The sequence below is a fragment of the Megalops cyprinoides genome, chromosome 3, assembly GCF_013368585.1.
Source record: "Megalops cyprinoides isolate fMegCyp1 chromosome 3, fMegCyp1.pri, whole genome shotgun sequence".
NCBI classification, from domain to species: domain Eukaryota; kingdom Metazoa; phylum Chordata; class Actinopteri; order Elopiformes; family Megalopidae; genus Megalops; species Megalops cyprinoides.
This window is the reverse complement of record NC_050585.1, coordinates 41,950,640-41,975,693: the sequence shown is the minus strand read 5'-3', so window position 1 is coordinate 41,975,693 and position 25,054 is coordinate 41,950,640. Positions and strand designations below refer to the sequence as shown.

At 46.0% G+C, this 25,054-nt stretch overlaps 2 protein-coding genes across 2 annotated transcripts in view; both read left to right on the top strand.

The window, feature by feature from the left end:
* The window catches only part of LOC118774357 (actin filament-associated protein 1-like 1), a 32,620-nt gene extending 14,961 nt beyond the window's left edge, over window positions 1-17,659 (top strand). The window contains exons 2-19 of the mRNA XM_036523683.1: window positions 3,411-3,536; window positions 4,163-4,246; window positions 4,522-4,610; window positions 4,738-4,849; window positions 5,261-5,359; window positions 5,475-5,686; window positions 6,106-6,285; window positions 6,728-6,820; window positions 7,871-7,955; window positions 9,616-9,771; window positions 10,209-10,420; window positions 11,106-11,251; window positions 11,644-11,716; window positions 14,862-14,976; window positions 15,601-15,768; window positions 16,298-16,473; window positions 16,930-17,061; window positions 17,575-17,659. Of these exons, the coding sequence (XP_036379576.1) occupies window positions 3,411-3,536; window positions 4,163-4,246; window positions 4,522-4,610; window positions 4,738-4,849; window positions 5,261-5,359; window positions 5,475-5,686; window positions 6,106-6,285; window positions 6,728-6,820; window positions 7,871-7,955; window positions 9,616-9,771; window positions 10,209-10,420; window positions 11,106-11,251; window positions 11,644-11,716; window positions 14,862-14,976; window positions 15,601-15,768; window positions 16,298-16,473; window positions 16,930-17,061; window positions 17,575-17,601 (2,285 nt within the window). The 3' untranslated portion in view covers window positions 17,602-17,659. The remainder of the gene's footprint in view (window positions 1-3,410; window positions 3,537-4,162; window positions 4,247-4,521; window positions 4,611-4,737; window positions 4,850-5,260; window positions 5,360-5,474; window positions 5,687-6,105; window positions 6,286-6,727; window positions 6,821-7,870; window positions 7,956-9,615; window positions 9,772-10,208; window positions 10,421-11,105; window positions 11,252-11,643; window positions 11,717-14,861; window positions 14,977-15,600; window positions 15,769-16,297; window positions 16,474-16,929; window positions 17,062-17,574) is intronic.
* Window positions 17,660-20,248: 2,589 nt separating this feature from the next.
* On the top strand, window positions 20,249-24,893 carry grpel2 (GrpE-like 2, mitochondrial). The gene is made up of 4 exons (XM_036523890.1): window positions 20,249-20,253; window positions 22,545-22,704; window positions 23,355-23,436; window positions 23,706-24,893. Exons 1-4 carry the CDS (start codon window positions 20,249-20,251, stop codon window positions 24,038-24,040), a joined length of 582 nt encoding a protein of 193 aa, XP_036379783.1. The 3' UTR covers window positions 24,041-24,893.
* Window positions 24,894-25,054: the final 161 nt, after the last annotated feature.

Genomic DNA, 25,054 nt, shown 5'->3' with positions numbered 1-25,054 from the left:
CTGCCACAGGTGCTGCCAGAGATAAGGAGGATCTCTGGTGTCTTGCTTGTCAAAATAATGGGTCTGTCACCGCAGGGTTCAGTGAGGCAATGGCATGCGGTCCCTCGCCGCTGATAACATTTGAACTCACGGCCACTTGATGTTAGCCCCTCGCTCCAGTGGCACACTGGGTGTCATGGAGCGTTAGGACAGCAGTATGGTGTAGTGGGAAGGAGTAGGACTCACAACCCAAAGGTTGCCAGTTCAATTCCCCAGTGGGCATAGCTGCTGCTGTTGCACTTGTGGGCGAGGAATATGACCCAGAATTGCCTCTGTAAACATCCACCTGTAGAAATGTAAAACTTTAACCTATGTAAGTCTCTCTGGATAGGAGCGTCTGCTCAGCAACTGGATGTAATGTAATTTTAGGGAGATGGTCCTCGGTGCCTTGCTTTCCGGGTTAGCGCAGAGTTGTGTGTAGTTAGCCGTGGCTGGCCTGAGCTGGAACAGCACTGAAACACTCCCCATTCCCCAGCAGGCTCTCTCTTCCTGACTGCCTGATGTGCTCTCTCCTCCAGATGTCGGCACGGTTTATTTATGGTGCGCGATCCGCAGGTGGATGTAGGTCTCCTGCAGTGATGATTTGTCAGGTCAGTTCTGGGGTAGGATGAAGGGGGTGTGATTGATGCTCATTTCCAGCCCTGGGAATACAGCGTCTCTCTCTCTCTCTCTCTCGCTCTGACTGTAGTGTGACGTGGCTTCACACACACACACACACACACACACACACACACACACACACACACACACACACACACTCCCACACAAGGGAGTCTCTGCAGGAGAAGGTTAATCTTGATAGTAGGGTCACACACTATTATTCCTTAAACCTCAGGTATCAGCAGGCTGGAACCGGAGGAGGTGGAATTGGGTGTGTGATATCTGAACGGGCTGCTGAAAACCTGAAATATGTATTGTTGGTTTCCAAGTCGGTGTGGTCTCCGTGGAACTCCCAAACTGGGCAGCGCAGCTGCAGTCAGGCAGTATAAATGGGGGTTGCCAGATTAGTGGAAACTGAAACCGGGTCACTGGAACATTAAAACCCTCCACTCAGTGTGTGGTCTACCACCTCTAGGCCCCACAGGCTCTTATCAGATATGGCAACCTCACATCAGCAGCTCAGCAGGCAGAACTGAAACAGTGCCAGTAATCTAAGAGCCTAGTCATCCGAAGCAGTACTGACAGGGCAGATAGCGCTGTTGGAGAAGATGGAATGTAGACCGCTTACGGCAGAGTCACAGCCGCGCATAGAAATGCTGAGGCATGAGCTGTGGTCTCGGGTCGGGGAGATTTTGTCATCACAAATGACAGGTGGGAATGTAGGAGAGGAGCTCAGGTGTGCTTTGAAGAGTGTCAAAACCTCCTTTAGTCTTATATCAGACTGTTTTCTAAGAGGAAATGGAAGAAAAAAACTCCTGTCAGGTTGTTTCTGTGATATCCACATTCGTACTCACAGAACGCAGCCCCCCCGCTCCCGCCGGCATTTCTTCTCCTGTTCTGTGAAGAATTGGGCAGTAACAGTCCAGCCATTGTGTGTGTGCACCACTGAAGGCTTCACTTCTGGGACTGGCATTCAACATGAATTCAAGACAGGGCCTAGCACTCCTCTGTTCATTCCACTAAGTGGTCAGGCCCTCACATAGAATATTTTGGCAGGGTTTCCCCACCACCCCCCTAACCCCCCCATCCCCCCCCTGCCCCCCCATCCCAGCCCAGTCCAGCCAGTGAGCCAATTTATCCAGATGTCCAGTAGATAATGGGCCAGCTGCGTGCTGCTCTGTTTCAGAGGCGTGGAGTTAATCTGAGCTGTGGCTGATGGTCAGCGGGGCTGTGGGGATCCTCACTCCTCAGTCACCTCCCACACATTCCTCCCTTCCTCTCTGGACTGGGGAGTGTGTAGCCTGCAGCCATGCAAAGCTGGAGGGGGGGGGGGGGGATGCATCATCTCTGGAAGTGTGCACGATGTTTCAAACACATTGCTTAAACATGACGTGCTGTCAGGACCTTTATCAGTTCCTTTGTTTGATTGAGTGTTTTTGTGTGCGTTGGAAGTCACGCTGGGCAAGGAATGAGACGCTGGAGCTCAGACTGCTCTGATCAGGATGGCTGACACATTGCTTCTCTTTAATGGAGGCGGTAAGTGGAGGGAGGTCAGCTTCGAGAAAGGCATAGGCAGGGAATTGGCATGACAACCCAAAAAATAAACAGTTTTAATGAGATTAGCGAGGAAACTGTGTCATGCTTCACAATGAGCAGATGCAATGTAATTTTTTTGTTTTTACATCATCAGCTGCAGGAGGTGAGGCTTAACATGTTGCTGTTAACTTCAGAGCACAAAGACAAGTGCGGACTTTTATAGGTGCATGTTACATTACATTGCATTCTTGCCATTTGGTGAATGCTTTTATCCAGAGTCTCATCCATCAGTCTTTTAACCTGCACCAGCAGTCTGCAGGGAAGGAGGTGTTGCAGGGATGACATTCACTGTGTAGGAAGTGCTCCAGAGACAAAGGGGGCAGGAATGTGAGTCTCTAATGTGCTGGAATGCAGCCTTGATGCGCGTGGTAGATAAATAAGGATGGAGCCTAATTCTCTGGCCGTCACAGTGACCAGGGTGGTTCTGCAATTCCTAAAAGGAGGTGCCTGATTCTGCTATACACCGTGTTTGGAATCCTGGGGTAACCAGGGGAACTCGAGGCTCGGAACTCGGAACCCACCCGGTCAAGGATTCTAGAAGGATCTGAAGCAGCTGTCTTTGTCATCTGTCCTTTCAGTCCTCTGTTTCAAATACTCTTTCATCCAAACTGAGAGATTCTGGAATCACTTTATACAGCAGGATTTATTCTGGAGGTGTTCAGGTAAAGACCTTTTCATAGTGGTACACCAGCAAATGTTCTTGGTGAGGCTGAATCTACCACTGAAAATTCTCTCTTCTTGTTGAATTTGAATTTTCTCTATTGTGTTTTTATTGCTACTGATATGCAGATGAAAAATAGTGGAGCAGTTACAAGCTACATAAATCCTTAACACATCAGGTGTTCGTTAGAAGGTTATTTCTCTATATTTTAGAAATAGAAAAATGTACTTTTCTATCGTCGTCGTAGCCATAGCGCACACTGGACTTGACAGAACTAATTTACTCCCATTTCTGAGGATGTCATTAATTTAATGGGGGCTGGAAAACCTTCTTCACTCACAGTAGAGGATGCAGTAACTTTTGGCAAGTGTAGTGTCTGAAATAGGATACTTCTTGAAGTAAAAAAGTAGAAAAAGTAAAAAAGTACGAAACCTGTCTGTAACAGTTTGCTGTTGCCATGGTGATGAACCGTTAACATTACTGAATTTTCCTCTGACCTCTGTTCCCCTGGAAGCAATGGAACACCTGGTGACAGAGCTCAACGTCCTGCTGAAGATGCTGGACCACGAGACGCTGAGCCCCATCACAGAGGAGAAGAAGAGCACCGTCAGGAACCTGCTGAAGCAGATGCACCCTTCAGGTGAATTAGGAGGGCAGTATGAGGCATGGATAGTACTCTTCTTAGAATCAGCCCTATTCTTAATTTAGAATCAGCCCTATTGTTAAGTCAGAATCAGCCATATTCTTAAATAACATTCAGCCATATTGTTAAGTCAGGATTAGTTATATTCTAAAGCCAGAATCATTTACATTCTTAAGTCTGAACGAACTGTGCGAGTCATACTCACCCCTTCACATCAAAGAAACTTTAAGAGATCAATGAACTTTGGGACCGCATTACAAAACCACATTTCCAAACCCTCAGTTCCACCACTGGATATGCTGTTACATTGGCATGGCCTGTTATGGTATGGCTTCAAGTTAGTGGCTGGCAGGGCATAGCTCATACCTATACAGCGTGGAGAGATGGGTGCTTTTGGGGTCAATATATACACTGCATGAATAGTGCTTCTCATGTTTATGTATACCCTGATTTCAAAGGGAAAAACATGTATTGGCTAGTTTTTCTACCTAAAAGATTTAAAATAATGCTGGATTTTATTTCAGAAAACACAAGGGTCGTATTTATTCACACCATTAAATAATCTTTTAAATAAAACAGAGCTCTAAGTAAGTGTGTCTCTTTTGTATTTCTTTATATGGCAGTGAATGGAACAGATTTTATATATATGAACACCTCTCTCTATGGAAATGGCACCAGCTTTGTGGAATCCCTTTTTGAAGAGTTTGGTAAGTGGATAATTAAAGTTTTACACTGATGCTATTGGAAATACATACAGCTCTTAATTCTCTTCAGTGTTGGAGTGTGCTAGGTGTATTCAGAATCCTTGCTTAAATACAGGGCTAAACAAACACAAGATGGTTGACTAATCTGGCCATTATAAATTAGGGAAAAAAAACATTATCAATCTCCACACTCCTGCTACAAAACTGAAAAAGTGTATTTTTGGTCTATATATGAGCAGGTTGCTTTCTCGTGAAGGTATACTTTCTTTCCTCATCAGACTGTGACCTCCGAGACCTGAAAGAGACAACAGAGGAGCCAAAAGACCAGGAGGTGGAGGAAACCCCAGATACCCCCCCTTCTAAATCTGTAAGATATGCATTGTTTGCTTGCTATAGAAGATAAGTTGGCTGTTCTGTGTTGTGTTTGGGGTTATCAGTTAACTCATCCCAGCCTAAAGTTCTACGCAGGTGATTATGTTTGATGTCTTCCTCAGAGTCCAGTGGACACGCCCCCTCCTCTGCCCACCACACCTCCCCCAGAGGATTACTATGAAGAAGCCGTTCCTCTCAGCCCGGGAAAGTCCCCACAGTACATCACCACCCGCAGTAAGTGCCCCCACCTCCCCTGGTGTCTCTGTGACACAATGCTCTACCCACAATGCACCACTAGCAGACTGCGCACCAGCAGCCCACTGGTGTGGGAGTGTTGTTAGTTTGGTCTGACACTGTTGCCCATCTAATGGATACACTTCTGTTCTATTGTGCTGGAAGTCTCTCTTTAAAAGAGCGTCTGCTAAATGTAATGTAATGCGCAATAAGGGACAGGCTTTATGGGACAGTGTCACCTCTGATCCTTTGATAACCGATCTCCCTTTCCTCCCTGGAATCACCCTGACAAACTGCTCTGCCCACAACGCACCACTCACATCATGCATATGGATTGTTCTTTCACTGTGTTCGCAAACAAGGAAATGTGTGACCTCTGACCCTTCCCCTCTGCTCTCCTCTCACCCGCAGGAAGCTCCAGCCCACCCAACTCAATCGAGGACGGCTACTACGAAGACGCCGACAACAATTACCCCACCACCCGCATGAACGGCCCTCGCAAGAACTCCTGTAAGTCCCATAACCACATGCTGCTGTGCCACAGGTGTTCAGGACAGTGTCCCACTGCACAGGCCGAAGTGGGGACCATTTGCACAGTGACACTGATATGTCTGTGTCTCTGCAGACAATGACTCCGACGCCTTGAGCAGCTCGTACGAGTCCTACGACGAGGAGGACGAGGAGGCGAAGGCCCGGCAGCTGACCCACCAGTGGCCGTCGGAGGAGAACTCCATGGGCCCTGTGAAGGACTGCCGCATCTGCGCCTTCCTGCTGCGGAAGAAACGCTTCGGCCAGTGGGCCAAACAGCTGACCGTCGTCCGCGACAACAGGCTGCTGGTGAGGCTCTGAACCGTTGGTCTGGGCTGCAAAAAGTGAGAGCAAGACTCGCCTTAGAAGCCGTCTTTATTAAGGAAACAAGCCCTGCCTGCCAAGAGTAAAGCCACAACACTGACTGTGTTTATCCCTACATTTACATTCAGGCTCTTGGCAGGCACTATCCAGAGCAAGTTACAGAGGAAGGGTACAAAAGCACATCTAGTAAAGTTTTATGACCGAACATACAAAGGACGACAGACCACCCCTGAACATGTGTCCCTCCTTCCCACGATGTTGTAACAATGCTTTACATATTCACTGTGATCTTTTATATGTTTGTATGACCATCACCTCTGTTGTTAGCCTGGTAATCTGTATTGGTGGAGAAATTTAGCACTGTGATAAATTAACACTGTCTGTGTGTCTGTCTGCCATCCTAGTGCTATAAGAGCTCGAAAGACCGCACGCCGTACATCGACCTGCCGCTGAACCTGTGCAACGTCATCTACGTCCCCAAGGACGGGAGGCGCAAGAAGCATGAGCTCCGTTTCTCTCTGCCTGGGGGGGAGGCCCTGGTGCTGGCCGTGCAGAGCAAGGAGCAGGCCGAGGGCTGGCTCAGGGTAACACACAGCAGAGCACACACACTCTGGAGTACCAAGCCTGTACAGCACCAACAGAGCTGCTGACTCACTGACCCACAACAGCATTTATTGAGTTTCTGACTCACTGACCCACTGCAACACCCCGCAGAGGACTGCTGATTTACTGACCCACTACACTGACTGGAATAGTAACTCACTCTTGCTGCAGCATTAACAGATGACTGCTGATTGTTTCTACTGCTGATTGTTTCTAATACATTGTTCTACTGACTGAGAACTGAATGGACACAGCAGTTGACTGACGTATTTTATCAATTTACATAGCAGTTGACTTACATATTTTATGAATGGGCACTGCAGTTGACTGACACATTTTATGAATGGACACTCCAACTGACTGTCATATTTTACGTATGGACATAGCAGCTGACTGACTCATTCCCCATGGTCTCTTGCCCAGGTGATCCGTGAGGTGAGCAGTCAGGAACCAGGCGGTGTCGGATTGGATGAATCCACCTCCCCCATGCTCCTCCGGAAGCTGGAGCTGGACAAGGTAACCGTGGTCACCAGATCTCAGAGATCCTGGTGGCCCAGTGCTTTTTCCGTACCACAGAGCCAGACACACTCTCCCAGCCATGCTTTCCTACACTCCCTGGGCGGCCTTCACAGATATCTCAGCTCAAGCTCTTACAGCTCAGTAAGTATCCAGCCAATGATAAACACGAGGGCTAATCATTCAAGAGAAGCGACAGTCTCTCCCTCTGCTCTCTGACTCCCCCGGTGTCATTGTGTCTGACCTGTTTGAGGCGGTGGTGCTCTCCTCCATACTGTGTCCCCGCACAGCGTAAACACCGTTGGGAAGGCTGACGTCCAGGGCTGGCTGCAAGGTCTGAGGCGGCGCCTGCTCCCATTAAAAGCTGTCTGTTTAAAGCCAGTAAATTGTTCCAATGCTGCAGCAGATACTGTTGGTTTTTGAGAAATAACTGTTGTTAAAAGAAAAACAGATATATTTTATGGCTTTATACCCCCACCGCAGTCTGGGAGTCTGTGTTTTGGGAGCAGAGAAGAGAGGAGCGGATTTCAGGTTGAGGCTGGAATCGAGAGACAGTTGTGGTTTTGGAGAGCTGTGAGCTACTGGGAGTATGTTTCCTGACTGGAAGCATTTCTGTGGGATTTTTCCACACTATGAGTGTCACTGGCAAGATGGATTGGTTTGTTTGTGTGTGTGTGTGAGTGTGTGTGTGTACATGCCTGCATGTGCCTGTTTTTGTGTCTCTGTGTGCAGGCGTGTATGTGTGTGTGTGTGCATGCACGTGCGTGTGTGTGTGTATATGCAACTGCGTGTGCCTGTGTTTGTGTGCCTGTGTGCAGGCCTGCCTGTGCCTGTGCGTGTGTGTGTGTACATGTCTGCATGCTTATGTGTCTGTGTGCATGTAGTTGTCTCATTGTAGGGGTATGTATGCATGGGAGGATGTGTGTGCGTGCACATGTGTGCGTATGCATGTGTGTGTTCTGATGACCCTGCTTGTTTGCTGGTGTCCTTCACTGTGTTGTTGTAATGCACATGTTCCTGAGTGTGCTGTGCTTTCACTCCATCCTACAGAGGCTGTCAGCTGACAAACACACCTCTGACTCAGACAGCGTGGCCACAGGTGACAACGTCTCCTCCAGTCATGCCCGAGAGCATGGTGAGATACAGCTTCCCAGACCCTGCTGTCTGTCTGTCTGCATGCTTGTCTGTCTGTCTGCTTGGCTGTGTCTCCTCCGTTGTTGCCATTAGTGTAGTTTCACTGGGCCGGTTCTGTAATTACTGAGCTACATGAAGCAGACTTTGGGGAAATCTAGCAGATTTTTAAAGATTCCTCACAGTCTGCTGCCAGCACCCTCCCTGGGCCTCTTTTAGCTGTAACTCCCTAGCACACCATGACATCATAGTTGAGCAAAGACAGTGGCCAGGAAGGGAGTGTCTGTTCAGAACCCAACTTCCTGTGACTTTGCTGTAGTTCAAAGTGTAAGATCCATTGCAGTATCCCCAGCCCCTGGCATCCCTCATTCTTCTTGATATTCCTCTCCTTTTAAGTTCTTTTCCAGTAATGACTGTTGAGGTATACATAGGGCAGGACATTCTCCTGGACTGGTATTCACCCTGAATCTGTTTTGATTGTCTGCATTTTTAACAAGTATGTCAATTCAAATGAAGATCAACCATTAGCATCTGATTTCTTTTTACACCATTGCATCTCTTCTCTGCATTAGTGAAATCGCTGTCCTATGGAAAAACAACAATTGGTTAAAAACTGATCCATGTAATCCGATTGGTTATTTAATGTAACTTGCTGTCTTTTTATGATTGTGAAAATTATTTGCTAATCACTGCTTCACAATCATAGTGAGTTTAAAGGAATGGTCTCTGTCTTCTCTATTTCTTGCTCATTGGTTTCCACAGTGCCTTGTGCACCCAGACCGACCCTGTAATTCCAAATGATAACCCCAGACAAATGGATGGGTTAAAGGAGCACTCCACCTACAGCTGTGTTTTGTTGTGTTGGTTCTATCCAACCATTAAAATCATTACTGTGCTTCCTTTCGTGTTGTGAAGAGATCCAAAAAAGGCCTGCAGTCAAACTACATCATGATATAATATAAATATAAATTGGAGACAGAGCCACTCACCCTAGTCCCTATAGAGATTGTTGACACATTCAAGATAAATCTGGCATGAAGTAACTATCCTCTGAGGAGCGGACAGTTTCTGAATGTCAGCTCTAGACATTCATTACATTGTTTCAATCTGTGTTAACAGAGCCAAATTCACACCATCAGAGCAAAAATAGTAGCTATTTAATAGGCATGAAACACCACTTTCTTGTTGGCGGAGAGTCTCCTTAAGGTGTGATTCGCATTTAACCTACAAAAAAAAAAAATTTAAAAAACAGACAAGAAAAGACGAGAAAAGATGGTCTTTTTTTAAAATAACAAGTATGTCAGTGTCAGTGCAGACTACTCAACAACATGCTTTCATGGCCTGTAGACAATGCTCCCTTGTTGAAGCACAAAGCTCTTTAGCACACAACCACTGGAACGCATTTAGCTAGCAGCTCCCTTTCCTCCATTATACCATCCGGAGATACTTTCTCATACTGTAATCTGTGCAGCATGGTGTCCTAGTCTCAAAGCTTTCTGTTACCTCTGCACTTCCAGTGATGCTTTGCATATTCCTGTCCTAGTCCCACAGCTCTCTGTTATCTCTCTGCATTTCCCATGATGCTTTGCATATTCCTGTCCTAGTCCCACAGCTCTCTGTTATCTCTCTGCATTTCCCATGATGCTTTGCACATTCTTCTGCAGGGAAGGTGAAGCGTGGTGCTCTGTCAGAGCTGACGGGGTCAATGAGCCGGGCGGCGGGGCGGAAGATCACCCGGATCATCAGCTTCTCCAAAAGGAAGCCCCCGCTTCCCGGAGACCCCCTCACGTCCCCTCATGACGACTACAGCCCCCGATGTGGTGAGGGTGGCCTCTTTTCGTCCTCCTCTCTTTCCCCTGCTCCCCTTTCCTTCCTCAGAATGAACTGAACCTGCCGTCTCCTGCCGCTGTTTCATGGGGTCAGGGGATCACTTTCCAATTTTTTGTCAATTTTCATTTCATTAGTATATATACTCAGTCCAGCACTGTGACAATTCAGTTATGCAAATGAATTACAAGAAATACTTTTGATTAATTGATTGATGGTTTGATTGATTTGTTGGTTAGTTGTTTGGATCATTGGTTAATTGAAGGATTGATTGGTTGGTTGGTTGACTGATTTGTTGTTTGATTGATCAATTCATTGTTTGATTGGTTGATTGATTGATTTAAGCCCTCGGTCCCTCATACTTTCCTCCCTGTCAATGAACCAGTACAGTGAGAATGGTTCTCTCTCCCCCTCGTCCCCTTTGCTCCAGGTTATCTAAATGTACTGGTCAACCAGAGCTGGAAAGAGCACTGGTGCTGTGTGCGGGGCGGTTTCCTGCACTTCCACCAGGACAGGGGCGACCCACGCACCAGCATCAACGCTGTGGCCCTCCAAGGCTGTGAAGTGGCCCCTGGACTGGGACCCAAGCACCCCTTCGCCTTCCGAATCCTGCGGGGGGGCAATGAGGTGGCGGCGCTGGAGGTAAGCCGCTAGCCAGTTTCGCCCTGCTACACTACTCCACCTGTGTACTACAACCCCCTACTGACTCACAGAACAAAGGGCAGCTGTCAAGATCACTGTGCCAGCGAGCCTTGCTGCGAGGTTTGGAAATCCAGGTGGTTTAGTCTAAATTTACATTTTTGACCTTACAGGTCAGGACTTTTCACTCAAATGCTACCCCTGTGATGCTCTGTTTGTGTGTGTGCACATCCATCCTTGTCTTTCTGCAGCTGTCCATATCTGTGTGTCATTTTGCTGAGTTTATATGTATTTATGTGTCTGTCATCTCTCTGTGAGTTTCAATGTCTGTATGCCTCTTTCCTGAGTGTTTGTTTATGTTTATGTAATAAAAATAAAAACAGTCAGCACACTGATTAAAAAAATGCTCTCAGTTGTTTAATACCTAGATAGTGGCAGTATATCTCCACAGATAATATACATTTTACAATTTTTTTTTCAATATTTACAAAATTTACTGTGACATAATCACCATAAAAATCATGGCAATTGAAAATCGTCATGCTGTCATAAACAGGTTCACAGAGGCACAAAGAGAAGATGACACAAGTTATTTGAGAAATACACTTTCAATAGCTGACACACCACTCTTCTGTGGTATCTCAGTTCGGATGGAGGCTAACTGTCTGTCCTGCTGTCTGTCCATAAGGCCAGCTGCTCGGAGGAGATGGGCCGGTGGCTGGGGCTGCTGCTGGCGGAGTCGGGCTGTGCCACCGATCCGGAGGCCCTGCACTATGACTACGTGGACGTGGACACCATCACCAACATCCGGGATGCGGCCCGACACTCCTTCCTGTGAGTCCGCAGGGGCTGGAGCGCCAACGGGGCGAGGGTTTTAGTGTTGCTGCTCTTAGTGTGCTCTGTAGGGTCAGTGTGCTATTATCTGTGACAACACTCTAATGTGTATAATGGTAGTGTAATGATACCTGTGTGTTAGCTATGATGTTAGTGCTATGATGTCAGTGTGTTAGTTACAGTGTTAGTGCTATGATGTCAGTGTAGTAGTCAGGTTGCTGTTGCTTTTGCCAGTTTAAATGCTGTATCAGTGTGCTAGTGTCAGTATGTCAGTGTAAGCATGCTCATTTGGTGAAGTTGTACTGGAGTCAGGGTAAGTGCTCTTGGCATGTGTATTAAGCAGTAGCAGTAATTATTTCGGTTGGTGTGTGTTCCTCTCTCCCACCCCTCAGGTGGGCCACGTCCTCTAGCAGCACCTCCACAGACTCCCGGACGTATGACGAGGTCCCCTATGAGAAGGTGCAGGTGCGTAGAGGCGACCTCCACAGGGGCACGCATGTCACCCAAATGGGCCACGTGGGCAGTGACAGCACTGACCGTCAGAGACGCCCACAGCACTGATCTGCGGGCTCGCCTCCTTGTATCTGTCTCACTATGCACAGCATGTGCTCCTGGAGGGAGACTGGTGTGGAGCGTCAGACAGAAGGCATCCTGCTTAGCTGGGTGCCTCACGCTCACACAGCACCCTCACTGCGCCCCCCCACCCATATGTGAATGTATTTAAAACAGTGGGAACAGCAAAAAAAACCACATAGAGGTGCATCTTTTCAGTTCTGATTTGGGCCACATGAATATTTGGAAATAAATTGGATGTCTAGACTTGCGACCAGTATGCAACTTGTAAGTCGATGCTCAAATCGGAATTTAGTGTGTTTGCGAGTTTTAAGGTCACTCTGCATGTGACAGGTCACCCTCGCCGTTGTAATTCTTTGTGACTAGACAGACGTGACCTCTTTTGTGGTTGTTTATATGTCTGTGCAGGATGTCAGAGTGGAGGATCGTTCATTCTGACATGAGATACGGGCCACATTAAAAAATGTACATGAACAATCAGACAAAAAAATCAGACCTGAGCAACAATTCAGAATTGAGCATTACAGCCTGCAGCCTGAATGTAGGATTAGGCTTTCCCCCTATTGTCTGCCCACGTCTCCACCCCTCAAGGTCTGGGTCATTACATGCTCATTTATGGGGCCTTTTAAGTGATGGGAAAAGCACAGTCTCTCACCATCCATCTTAAAACCATGCAGCATGTCACAGGCGAGGTAACAATGCGGCTGTGTTGCGTAGCGGTTAATGAACTTGACCTCAGTCCAGAAGTCGATGGAATTTAATGCTACTTCCCACGGAAGGGAGCTACCTTCAGTAAAGTACTTGCTGGAATTCTCAGATACCCACCTGTGTAAATGGTTAATGTGTAAAATCTAAGCTATGTGAATCACCCTTGGTGAGGCCCTTGGCTAAGCAAATGAATGATGTAATGCATTAACAGTGTTTGCACTCACTGCAGGGGCAGGTGAAAGACCAGGAGGGTTAAGCAGGCACTGCCTGGACTGGCTGGAGCTTTTTTTTTACAGCTTTTTATCTTCCACTGTTGCTCAAAAATTCCAGGACCCAATAAAAAACTAACATACATCACTGTCATTTATCAGACATTCTTATCCAGGGTAATTTATGTAGGTTACGATTTTACGTGATATCCATTTATACAGCTGGATATTTATTGAGGGAATTATGGGTTAAGTACCTTCTCCAAAGGTACAACAGTAGTGCATTGAAGCAGCAGCCTTTCGGTTATGAGCCCTGCTCCTTACTACTATGCTACACTGCCACCCAAAACATGTGTTTCCGCCAGGTTTCAGACCGAGGACCTTTCACCTGTTAGGCGAACGTGATAACCACTACACTACGGAAACTCAGTTACAAGTGCTACTCCTTACCACTACACCATGCAGCTGCTGACAAAATACAGTGACAATTTTCAGTGACCTCTACAACAACAATTACAATCTGCCAGAAACAAATTTAGCAAGGGAGAAGAATCAGGCAGAAGAAAATTGCCAGAAATGTTGACTGAACGCCGAGCACCAGCAAAGAGTCAGATTGTGCCGCTGTTAATCTATTTAAACTCTCAGTGCTGTTGGTGTGAACTGCTAGGCTAGCGTGTTGACCGCTCTGATTGAAACCCTCCCGCATTGCCTCACCATTAGAATGTGACAGGTGCTATCGCTGTTGTTTGCTCTGTTGACTCACGTGTTCCCAGCCGGCTGAGTAAATGGGGGAGCTCAGTGATCTGTTTCGCAGATAAAGTTTAATCAGCTAATCCCCACCCCAGAGGATGGGAATTCGAGTCAGATAAGTGCCTGTTGTAGTGCTCACGGAAAGCCGATAGCCTCCACTGTGAGTGTGAGTGTGTGGGAGGTTCGTCTGCCGGGGGGTTCTGCAGTTAGACTCTTAGAAGCTGAGGGTTATTCAAGACGCACAGGAATTAAACAATCCTCTGAGACTTCAGAGATTTCATTAATTTTCTCACCAAGCAAGAGGTGAAATCATTTTAAAACAAACACCACCTCTGTTCTGAGGCGTTATTCGCCCCCCCCCCCTCCCCCCAACCCCCACACACACAGAAAAACACTGCTTGAAATGATTTGTTTGTAGAGAGTTGAGAAAAGTCTGCATGCTGTAAGTTTCCCTATCCTCAAATGCACTCCTTTGAAGCTGGTTAAATAAACATCTTCTAACATTGCACCAGAGCCCCAGCATTCATTAAAAAAGCACAGATTTATTGAAAACGAACATCCCATGCGCAAAGCCTAACCCGCTAAATATCATTTTCCATATGGCCTATGCTTATATCTGTGTTTGTCTAGCTGAAAGTATTAATCACTGGTGAAGGCCCGCAGCCTTGAAAACAAACTCTGTGATGATGTTGTGCAATACTGGCAGCCTGGTGGGACTGATAGGTTTCATTTGTTGGATTTGCTGCTTGAGAACCATCTGTGTACCACCCACTTCCACAGGTATCTGACCCAGTGGGTTGGTAAAAGGATGCTCCACCTTTCCTGGAAATGCCTGCCCTCTAACAACGCCCCCTCCACAGCAGGGACACAGACCTCACGTGACTTTGGTACTGGTCTTGGTCCTACAGTTTCCTTCCATGGGGAAACAGAAATTGCCCAGTGGCAAAAAAGGATCTCACCAAGGGAAAAGGTCACATGGCATGGAAGATACCATTGGCTCTAGGGAAAGCAGTGTGGCATAGTGGTGAGGAGCAGGGCTCATAACCAAAAAACTGCTGGTTCACTTCCTTGCAAGGACACTGCTATTGTACCCTTTGGCAAGGTACTTAACCCACAATTGCCTCAATAAATATCCAGCTCTATAATTGGATAAAATCGTAACCTACTATATGTAAGTCGCTCTCGATAAGATTGTCTGCTAAATGAGAATAATGTAATGTAATGCTTTAATGAAATGTGATTAACAAAAAAGTGACATTCACTTGTTGGCGTTGAAGGCATATAACCATCCCCCGCTATTCCCTACTCCCTCCTCTCTACGCCCTTCCTAATCCATCCTACCCCTTTACCTCACCCCCTCCACCCAGCAGCACCCCGAGGAGCAGAGCCTAAGGACAGGAGCAGGGGCGAAGCAGGATGCTTCTCCATCTAGAAGAGAAATGCAGAAGGTCCAACCCCAGGTCACGATCAATCAACACGGGTCCAGTGAGTTTAATCAGTCAAAATTTTCCTCTCATGAAATACTTGTTTTAGTACTCATTGAAAGCTGATAGCCCCCACTGTGTGTGTGTGTATGTGTCTGTGTGTGTGAGAGAGAGAGAGAGAGAGAGAGAGAGAGAGAGAGAGAGAGAGAGAGACAGAAAGAGAGAGAGTGAGAGAATGTGAGACAGAAGCTTATCTGTTGGACAGACCCATTGGCCAGATAAGCTGCAGGGCCTTCTTCATTTTTTACATGAAGAGATAAGGAATATGATATCTGTTTTCAAAAGATTACTATTGCTAGTTTCTTTTCTCCAATAAACACTTACTGTATATTTTCACAGGTGAAAAGTGTAGTGTAGCAAACAATACCCTTTATATTCGTCTTACAACTCAGTGCAGGGCAGAGGGACCTGTGGATTCTTTAGATGTAGTTTCTTCAAGGTTCACAAGACTTTCAGCCCCCAATCCCTGGCTCCCAGTACTCTGGATATTGACTAGTATTGTATACATGTTTACATATTATATATTTCTGCTAGATGCCTCTGGATAGACATGGAGTCTCTTTAAAGGCACTCCCACTCCATAACAGTAGGGGGCGCTGTAGTAACTCTCTCTTCTCGCTCTCAGATGTGAACCAGTACGGGAAGTATGGGAAGACGAGGGCGGAGGAGGACGCGCGGAGGTACCAGCAGGAGAAGGAGGAGCTGGAGAGGGAGCGGGAGGGGATCAGAAAAGCACTGCTCAAGCTACGGCAGGAGAAGAGAGGGCTGAAGGAGGAGCTGAAGAGTGCCACAGGTTAGGGGGGGGTTGCACTTACTCTCAAACATTATACACATACACATATGTAAACATTCAGGTGAGCAGGTCACTGTCATCCTTTTACAGACATCAATGTACATTATCCCGCACACTTAAAGTGAATATGCAGTTTATTGTCAACTTACTAGCTTATCCGGAATAGAGTCACTGTTTCCTCACCTGATGACAATAAATAAGGAAAAAAACAACAAATCTGTTATTCCCCTACCAGAAGAGACAGCCATAGTCTGTGATTTTTGACTGGGGAGCAGGAGAACCACTGCTGTTTGGTACTCTTGCGCCACCTACTGTCAAGACACAGAATATGAGCTCTTCTCCCAGCTGCACTGTTCAATAGCTGTGTCCAATAGTTGCAACTTATATATCTTTTTACACTGTGCATTATTGGAAAAATTTCTGCAGTGTAACAGCAGTGTGTATGCTGGCAGCATGCATCAGCTCCTTTTTACCACTATGTGGCTTTACATGGTGTGTGTGTGTGTGTGTGTGTGTGTAACCTGTACAGGTAAGCAGCAGAAGGCTCTGGAGGAGCGCCTGGCTCAGCTGGAGGAGAGGTGCAGGGAGAAGGAGGGGGAGCGGGTGGACCTGGAGCTTAGGCTGGCCGAGGTGAAGGAGAACCTAAAGAAGTGCCTGGCAGGAGGGGCACTGGGGGCACCTGGAGAGAGCAAGCCTGCCAGAAAGGTACTGATCCCAGAACAGCCCAGCACAAACATGACAGACAAGACGCTGATCAGAGAACACAATAGCTCAAATGTGACAGACAAGGCGCTGATCCAAGAACACTGTAACTTAACCATGACAGGCAAGGTACTGATTCTGAACGCTACAGCACAAACATGGCACTGACTCCAGAACACCATAGGACTGAAATTTCAGACAAAGTACTGCTGCCAGAATACTACTGGCCAAATGTCAAGCTGTACCCATACCATTACACCACAAACATGAGAGACAAGGCACTGACCACAAACACAGATACACAGACATGATGCTTGTGGTGCAAACTGGGAATCCTGAAGCTCAAGGAATGGAGAAAGCCACTACGTATCATTGCTGAGTACGTGCATGGGCTCTCAGTAGAACACTTTATCTGGAGTCTGAAATGCAGAGACTGACTAGCGTTTCACCTGACACCAGCAGGTCCAGGTGAGCAAGGCTGAGAGTCCCTACAGCGAGGCAACCCTGCCGGTCAACTGTGCCTCCGAGCTGAGGAAACGCCCCCCCTCCATGTACGCCTCCGCCCGCGGGAACGTCATGCAGAAGGCCAAGGTATGACCCCCACACAGAGGAACCAGACCCAAAAGCAGAGCCCTGATTTTGGGTCTGGCCTGTATATGCTTCCTACATTGAAAGGTGAAATGCAGTAAAACTCTATGCAAGTGGTGTTTACATGCAATCATTTTTTGTCTGTGCACTCCTGTTCAAATGTACCATGCAACTGGCAACATGCCCTGAGGACATTTTTGGAAATGATGGAATTACTTCAAATCAATTCCAGTATTCCTAGAATAACTATGTTTGAAATTTGAAGGCTGGAAGGGCATTGCAAAGGATATCATGTACCCACCACAGAGAATACTGACATCTCGTGAGACCAAACCTTAACCTTGTGGGTTACAGTGAGAGATTGGGAATAGTCCCAATCAGGAGCGAGGGCACTCACTCAGCATATTCCATGAATCCTGACCCCTTTTCTCGGACAGAATTTTTTTTTTTGAAAGTTTGTTGCCTGATGTTCCAAAGTCGTGATAAAATGAGTCACCTCTGTTCTCCCCTTTGCAGGAATGGGAGTCAAAGAAAGGAACCTAAGCTAGATGCTATTCTGTGAGATGCCCCACCTGCTGCTTCTGGGAATGCATGGAGGATGATGAGCCAAAGAGAAAGAGAGCGAGAGAGAGAGAGAGCAATAGAGAGAGAGAGAGCAAGCAGATCCCATAGTCCGTCGACCTGAGCGGCTCCCTCTTCCTCTGTTGGACTCACCACGTGTTCATGGTCACTGAGCAGATGCAGCAGCTTTACTTCTCTGAACATCCAAGATCGCGACGGAACCGGAAGGAACCCTACACGTCTAACAACTTGAGCATGTGTGCGGACATTACACAACTGTTAAAAAAAAAAAGTGACTCTCTCCTGTACATGGGGATATCTGACTGAGGCGTGTACTGGTCAGGAAGGGTTCTCCTGCAAATGTCCGGAGACCATCTTTAGTCATTGACGAATGAAATTTTTAAATAGGTTATGGAAATGACAGAAGGAGAATGGAAAAGTGTGCTTTGAAGAGGGTTTGGGAATGTGTGAATGCTGTTCAGGAAGGGTTACCACAGGGACACAGGGCTAAATGATTCACTCCTTATGGTCTTCAAAGTCTTCAGTGACCAAAGAGAATGCATGCTTTAAAATGGTTTTAGTACATGTGTTGGAGAGGGAGAAAGACTTTATTACGTATTTTATGTATATATTTTACACTGCAATTTTGCCACTGTGCCTTACACATACCGTGCCATAAAATGACAATGATTCAATGGCTGTAACACTGTGGTGCTGATGGGAGACTGTATTAAAATAAGCACAACTTAATCTTCCTCAGTTCTTTCACTGATCCTATCTTGGACTTCTGAATATACTGTATGTTATCAATCTTCCATTGATCCACAAACGTGTTCTCTAATTTGGGTTATAAATATGTTTTTTTTTTTATTTTTTAAGACAGTGATATCATGTCTCCTGATAATGTAAGCCTTGGTTTTAACTTTAACATGAGCCTCTTGCTTTGGATTACCTTTGCACTTTACTGACTGAATGTTTTTGTTTGTTGTTTTATTTTCTTTATTTGGGTATTGTAAAGGGAAGATGTACATGGAAATCAAGTTCCACTCATTTCCTTGACTGTGTAATTTACCTGAATTTCCATAAAATGTGTCAATTTTAATATATATTGCTTTTTTCATTATGTGTTGTCAAATCATATGTTGAGATAACTAGTTGAGACAATGATTAGTGAACCCAGCTGTAACCAGAAGGTTGCAGGTTTGAACCCCATATCGCACAATACCATCGTATTTTTCAGCAAGGTACTGGGTAATATGTAAACTGTGTGAAATTACTATGAATGCCAGGATGTTTGCTACACAAACACATTGAAAGTTGATGCAGGATTTAGGAAAGCAAGCTTTCAACAAGATGACAACCTGCTTGCACACACACTCTGGCTGTTTGCTTTGCCTGTTTTTGAGAGTCAGTTATTTGCTGTGCCTCCTGGAAAGTGCAGAAACAACAGTGAACCAAGTTATACTTTACATGCACAGGGGTAACAGAGCTTTCAAACAGGGGAGCACTTTTCAATGTTTCCCGTTGCCTGTTTTGGCATAACTTGATCAGAAGACTGGAGGCAAAGCTGTGTACGTTAGCCACTGATGTCAGCTGCCGTAGAAAAGCATGACATTACTGGCATGCAGATGTACTGGCAAATGCTCCCAACTGAGCCATGACGCGGGCAGTGGAAGGGACAGCGGTGTGCAGGAAGAGCAGTTTCACTACTTCCTACTCACTGTCTATTTAAAGGGCCTGTTACAGGCCTGTTATGCATTAAGGACATCCATACAGACAGCAATCGTTTAGCCACATGAATCAAATGTGTATAAAGTGGACGCTTTGGTATTTGTTGTTATTTCTATTTTTTGTATGTATTTTAGACATGTGGCTGTTGATATCTTTCATATAGGTATGACGATCAAATCAACTGAATTTTTCCAAATACACTTAACAATTTACTGTTCGTTTTCCTATTGGAACTCGGAACTAGGATACGCCACCTGGAAGCACGCGCCGCCGCTGCAATCGCCACCCGCCACAGTATTGAACACAGCCCTCTTCACGGCTCTATGGCTCCAAAAAGCTAAACATTGCAAAAAGTGAGCTCATATACATGCGTTCTTTTGGGGTCGACTAAGGAGTTCCGGATTTGACTTGTTTGGCGTTGCTTGTGAAGTTCCGGCAATTGGGGACCCCCGGGTAGAGAGAATTTCGTGCAATGGCTACAACAGTTGGCAGCTAGCGTTAAGATCCGGAATCTCGTTACTACGGCGATTCTTTGAACTCGCGTTGCCCGTGAGCACCGACTGCCTGCTTGCAGCTGATGTAACGTGAGGTGAAAGAAATGGCTGTTAGCAGACTGAGCGGTATCGTTAAATTACAGACCGCAACTTCCAGGAACAGCAGGTAAATTATAATCTCGGGAAACTGTTTATTGTTTCGGGGTATGCATGGCGATGTTGGGGTGGATGCGATGCAACACTTAAGATGATTGGCTGGCTTTTGTTTCTTTGAAACGTTAGCTAGCTACCCGACAGCTAATTTCACGCATATGCGGCTTCACTGATACGCCATCATTCAACTGTTAGCTAACCAAATGTGTAAAACAGCTGCACTGATGTATTGCTTAAAACATTCCTGGACGATGAGGTAGCGAGCTTTCTCGCTTTCTACGTTTAGATTGTTAGCATGTTAGCAAAAATAATGTTACTCACGTAGGCAATAAGAAAATGTAATTGCATTTAATACAGGCCAAGTCTTTTGTTTTACAAATCAGTAAATATTTATCGCCGCTGGCTCCATGATACAGAATTTTAGCATGGTACGTACACTTCTTACATCTTACAATACAGCAAGTAGCTTTGCAACAATTGAAATGTTCAGGTGAATGAGATACAGTCCCCTATGAAGACCCCTCTCGATGTGATTAAAATCGCTGTGTAAATTAAGTGCAGTTTAGTAGCATTGACAGTATTTTGCAATTATACGTGACAAACGATGATTTTATCGCGTTAAGTTAAGTTTAGCGAGGAGTATAGTGCGTGTCCTGAAATGGTGTGAGAAAAGACTTTTCGAGAGCAAACCTTTGGAGGCTATATCGCATAGTTCTTTTTGTCTGATACCCTGCCGTGGCCCTTTTCTCACACCTCTCTTTGTTAATTTTGTGAGATTAACATCCAATCGATAATAATCAAACTTTCCACAGACAGTATTAAATTTTTACAAAATAAACGGTTCTCGCACATATTTACTGGTTAAATTGTGTCAGGTGATTCCTGTGCCTTTTAATGACAAGTGAACGGAAATTGTGTTGACTTCGCGGCCGGATTTCAAGGGTCAGTCGCCATTATCTTTATGTGGTTGTCAAGTGGCAGTGGTCAAGTTAGAAAAGCGAAACGTGGTTATCGTTAGTCTTTTTCTAATAAAGACGAATCCACACGTGGTTGCCCTTAGCAGCAGTGTATAGGTAGGCATGATTTTTATTCCTATCCAGCATTACTTCTCTGAAATTGATTTAACAAAACCTCCGTGCGGTCCCTCAGTTTACAAACGTTCTTCAGCTGTGTTAACATTGTGATTCCTATCGACGTGGTGTTCAGACGCCACCGCTTGTATCCTTTACGGATTTGTGCTTTTTACTTTTTTTTAGTTACGTGTTACATGTTCTGACACACATTCACATGGATTGGCGCGGAGCTCTGTCATGCGAGGACGAGCCGAACACTAACACAGCAAAGCCAAGCGGCAACACTACAGAGGGAGGCAGCTGTGCCCGGATGCATTTCTCTGAAGCTGCACCCAGCTGAAGGCATTCTACCAGAACCGCACTCGCGGGGTCTTGCATCTCTCTCCGTGTCATGATATAGGGAGCACATTGAAAAGGAGGCTTTGTTACAGAAGTGGGTCAGATGCCTTGCTGTGGAACACCCCCCTTCTACCCCCACCCGCCCTCTTTGCCAGCAGAGCCTCAGATGGCCTCTCTGAAGACCCTGTGCAGGACTGCATTCTGGCTCTGGCCACTGAATGTATATAGCGGCACTTGACCAATTGGCAGGCCTCGTAGTGCTGCCTGAGATACAATACGAGGCATGCTGGCATTCGCTGAATGCTAACTGGAAAGTAAACGACTCGAATGCGCCACAGCAAAGGAGAGCTCTGTCCTCCAGGCGATGGTTCGACATGCCACCAAAAGCTTCCGTCTTTGAGTGTTTGCTGAGTGACAGGGGGCTGTTGTCTGTGCTTTCAGTATAAGATTTCAAAAATGAAGGGGCAGAAGAGGCTTTCTAAGCATTTTCAACTGGGAGTGTGAAGCTTTCGTTTAGGAATTAAGATAATAAGGTAGTGGTTTCCCCATAGTTTTCGTTCTGAGTGACATTCAGTCACTAAATGGTAACTCTGCAGGGATTAACTGCAATCTCTCGGTTTGGATTTCTCCACGTCTTTCTCTCTTAGGGATGTTCATGGGCCAATGGCTGAGCTTCATGCTGATGCTACTCTATTATGTAGCATTCTGTGCCTCATTTAACTTTGTACAAACAATGATTAGTATGACCGCGTTCAAAATGTGCTGTTTATTTGGACTGAGGGCAAGTCCGTTTGATGAGCAGTGCAATTGGAAATCTGGTTGTGCCTGTGAGTGAGTGACTACGAGTATGTGTGTTCTCCAGCATCAACACACTCAGGCTCAGAAAATGTCTGTAGAATCCAGTGTCTGTCCGTGATCTTGGGCCAGAGTGTTTGCCCCACACCTGTGCAGTTGTTGTTAAGCCAGTGTGGTGTCAGTGTGCATCGTTGCTTGTTGTGGAGTCAGTGGGTTGTTTCTTGACCTCTCTGCATGGAGTGGAGGTGGGACTGTGATCCCAGGAAGATGTGTGAGTCCATAAGCCCTCCTCACCCGTCCCGTCCCCCCCCCCCCCCCCCCCATGCGTTTTCCTGCCCAGAGCCCTCGCCGGTCTGTACAGCACAGCGGCAGAACACTGCAGCAGGGGCAACGATTGCCATGGCGATGACACCGTGGATAACCGGAGCCGGGCTGTCACCAACGTGAGGATGCTGGAGGCACGAGCGAGCAAGCTGGAGGAGCAAGTCCGGGACCTGAGCGTAAGAGTCCTGGCTTTCGGTTTCGGGGGGTTGGGGGCGCATGGGGTGAGGTCATTGGGAGGGGGGGGGGGGGGGTCATGGAGAGGCAGAGGTATTACTGCAGGGAATACTGTAGGGGACAGTAACTGAAAAATCAGCACTTCCACTTTCTTTTGACCATTGTTTAATTACAGGTGGAAGAAAACTGGAAGCTGTGTTTAATTAAGTGGAAAGGGCTGTCAGTATGGTTTAATGTTGGCCATTTTTTTTCACAAATTTATTTACTTTTATACAGGAAAAAAAATCACAGTGTGAAAAGTGTCATGACCATAAAACAATTTTATGAGCATAGGATCTGACTTCAGTTGAAAACCACTAGATATTTTGTTAAAAATTTGGCGGCAGTGTAGCATAGTGGTTAAGGTGCAGGACTCATAACTGAAAGGTTGCCGGTTCGATCCCTGCTGGGACGCTGCTGTACCCTTGGGCAAGGTACTTAACCCACAATTGCCTCAGTAAATATCCAGCTGTATAAATGGATAACATTGTAAAGAACTGTAACCTATGTGAGTCGCTTTGGATAAAAGTGTCTGCCAAATGAATAAATGTAAATGTAAAAAAAAAGATACATAGCTATATAACATGGATACATACATTATTGTGTTTTGCAGGAGAAGTACAAACGAGCTCTGGCAGACTCTGATACAGTGCGTCGCAAAACTCAGAAGTTTGTTGAAGACGCCAAGCTTTTTGGTAAGGAAGCATGGCTTTCTATTCAGCTGCTTCATCAGTGTTTCATCAGTGTTTTGCACTGTTGTGCTTTTAAATGTTTAAATGTGTTATTATTTAACACTCTGTAGTTTTTGTTGTGTTCATTTATCACTGTTGTGTAATGATTTACACACTGTTGTATGTTGTAGTTATTGTACACTCTGTAGTGTTATGTTCTGCCCATTTAACACTCTGCAGGGTTGAATAGTCACCCATGTCACTCACCCCCCCCCCCCCCCCCCACCCCACAGGGATCCAGAGCTTCTGCCGGGACCTGGTAGAGGTGGCCGACCTGCTGGAGCAAACGGCGAAGGAGCTGGAGGGGGAGGGGACACAGAAGCTACAGGAGGAGCTGGCGCGGGTGCAGGACAGGCTGCAGGAGGTCTTCACCAAACACGGCCTGGAGAAGATGAAGCCCGTAGGGGGCAAGTATGACCCCTACCAGCACGAGATCGTCTGCCACACAGCCGCCGAGGGAACGGAGACTGGTACCATCTCCCTGGTCAGGCAGGATGGGTACAAGCTCCACGGCCGCACCATCCGCCACGCCCACGTGGGCATCGCCATGGAGACGCAAGAGCAGTGACCGTTCCTTTTGGAGTTCTGCGTTCTGCCCCCGCCACTGTTTGGATTCCTGAGTCACTCTGGAAACATTGCCTTCGCACCCTCTCTGTCACTCTCTCTGCTTCCAGTGACTTGGCAAATACAGCTTAGAGCACTTAGATGTTCATTGTCACATTTAAGTATTTTGTTGACAGCTGTGTACATTTTAATGGAGATTTGTACATATTTATAATTTTTATCAGCGTGTCTGTTTATTTGAAATTAATACAAGCATATGACAATTTATCTGTGGTCACACTTGCTGAGACTATACCATGAAACCTGATGGTGTCACTCCTTTAAAATAGGCCTTACAACCACACAGATATGAGACATAACCTTTTGTATTATAAAGTATTATTATCTGTGTTAAAGCACTGTGGGTTAGATTTGTCATTTCTCCCAGTTGTCTACATCTGGCCCTGTTAAAGTGGCCATCTTGCAGGCTTTGGGAGTATGTTGTTGGGGTATCCGTCCTTTTTGTGCATGGTCATGTCTATGGTGATATGCTTGCTCTGATGTGGAGGCAGGCAGTGGCCAATGAGAGGCTCAGAGTGGTAATGCAGGTGATAAAGAATGCTGTAATGGAAGTATGTATGTAATGTTAACCATGGTTTTCAGAAGTGGAAGAAGCGGAGAGGTATTTGCTGTATGTGATTTTCTTTCTGATTTTGTTTAGTGGTGGTTTTGTGAAAGATGGTAATTCATGAACAGATGCTGAATGATTCATTTTTGTGTATACTGTCTTGCACTATAGATTCCCCAAAGAGTTATGGAGTAGCCTTTAAGTACTAACTCTGTTTTTGTGTAAGTGGTGCTAATTTATTTCCGTTGAATCCGAGACCTTCAGTATGACTGAAATTTAGTTTCTTTGGTTTATTATATTGACTTAAAATACCTTGCCTTTTGGCCTGACTGAGAATGTAATGTTTTCTTTAAATTATAAATTAAACACAGTGATATTCCACAGTTTAATTTACATTTGCTAATGGCAAAA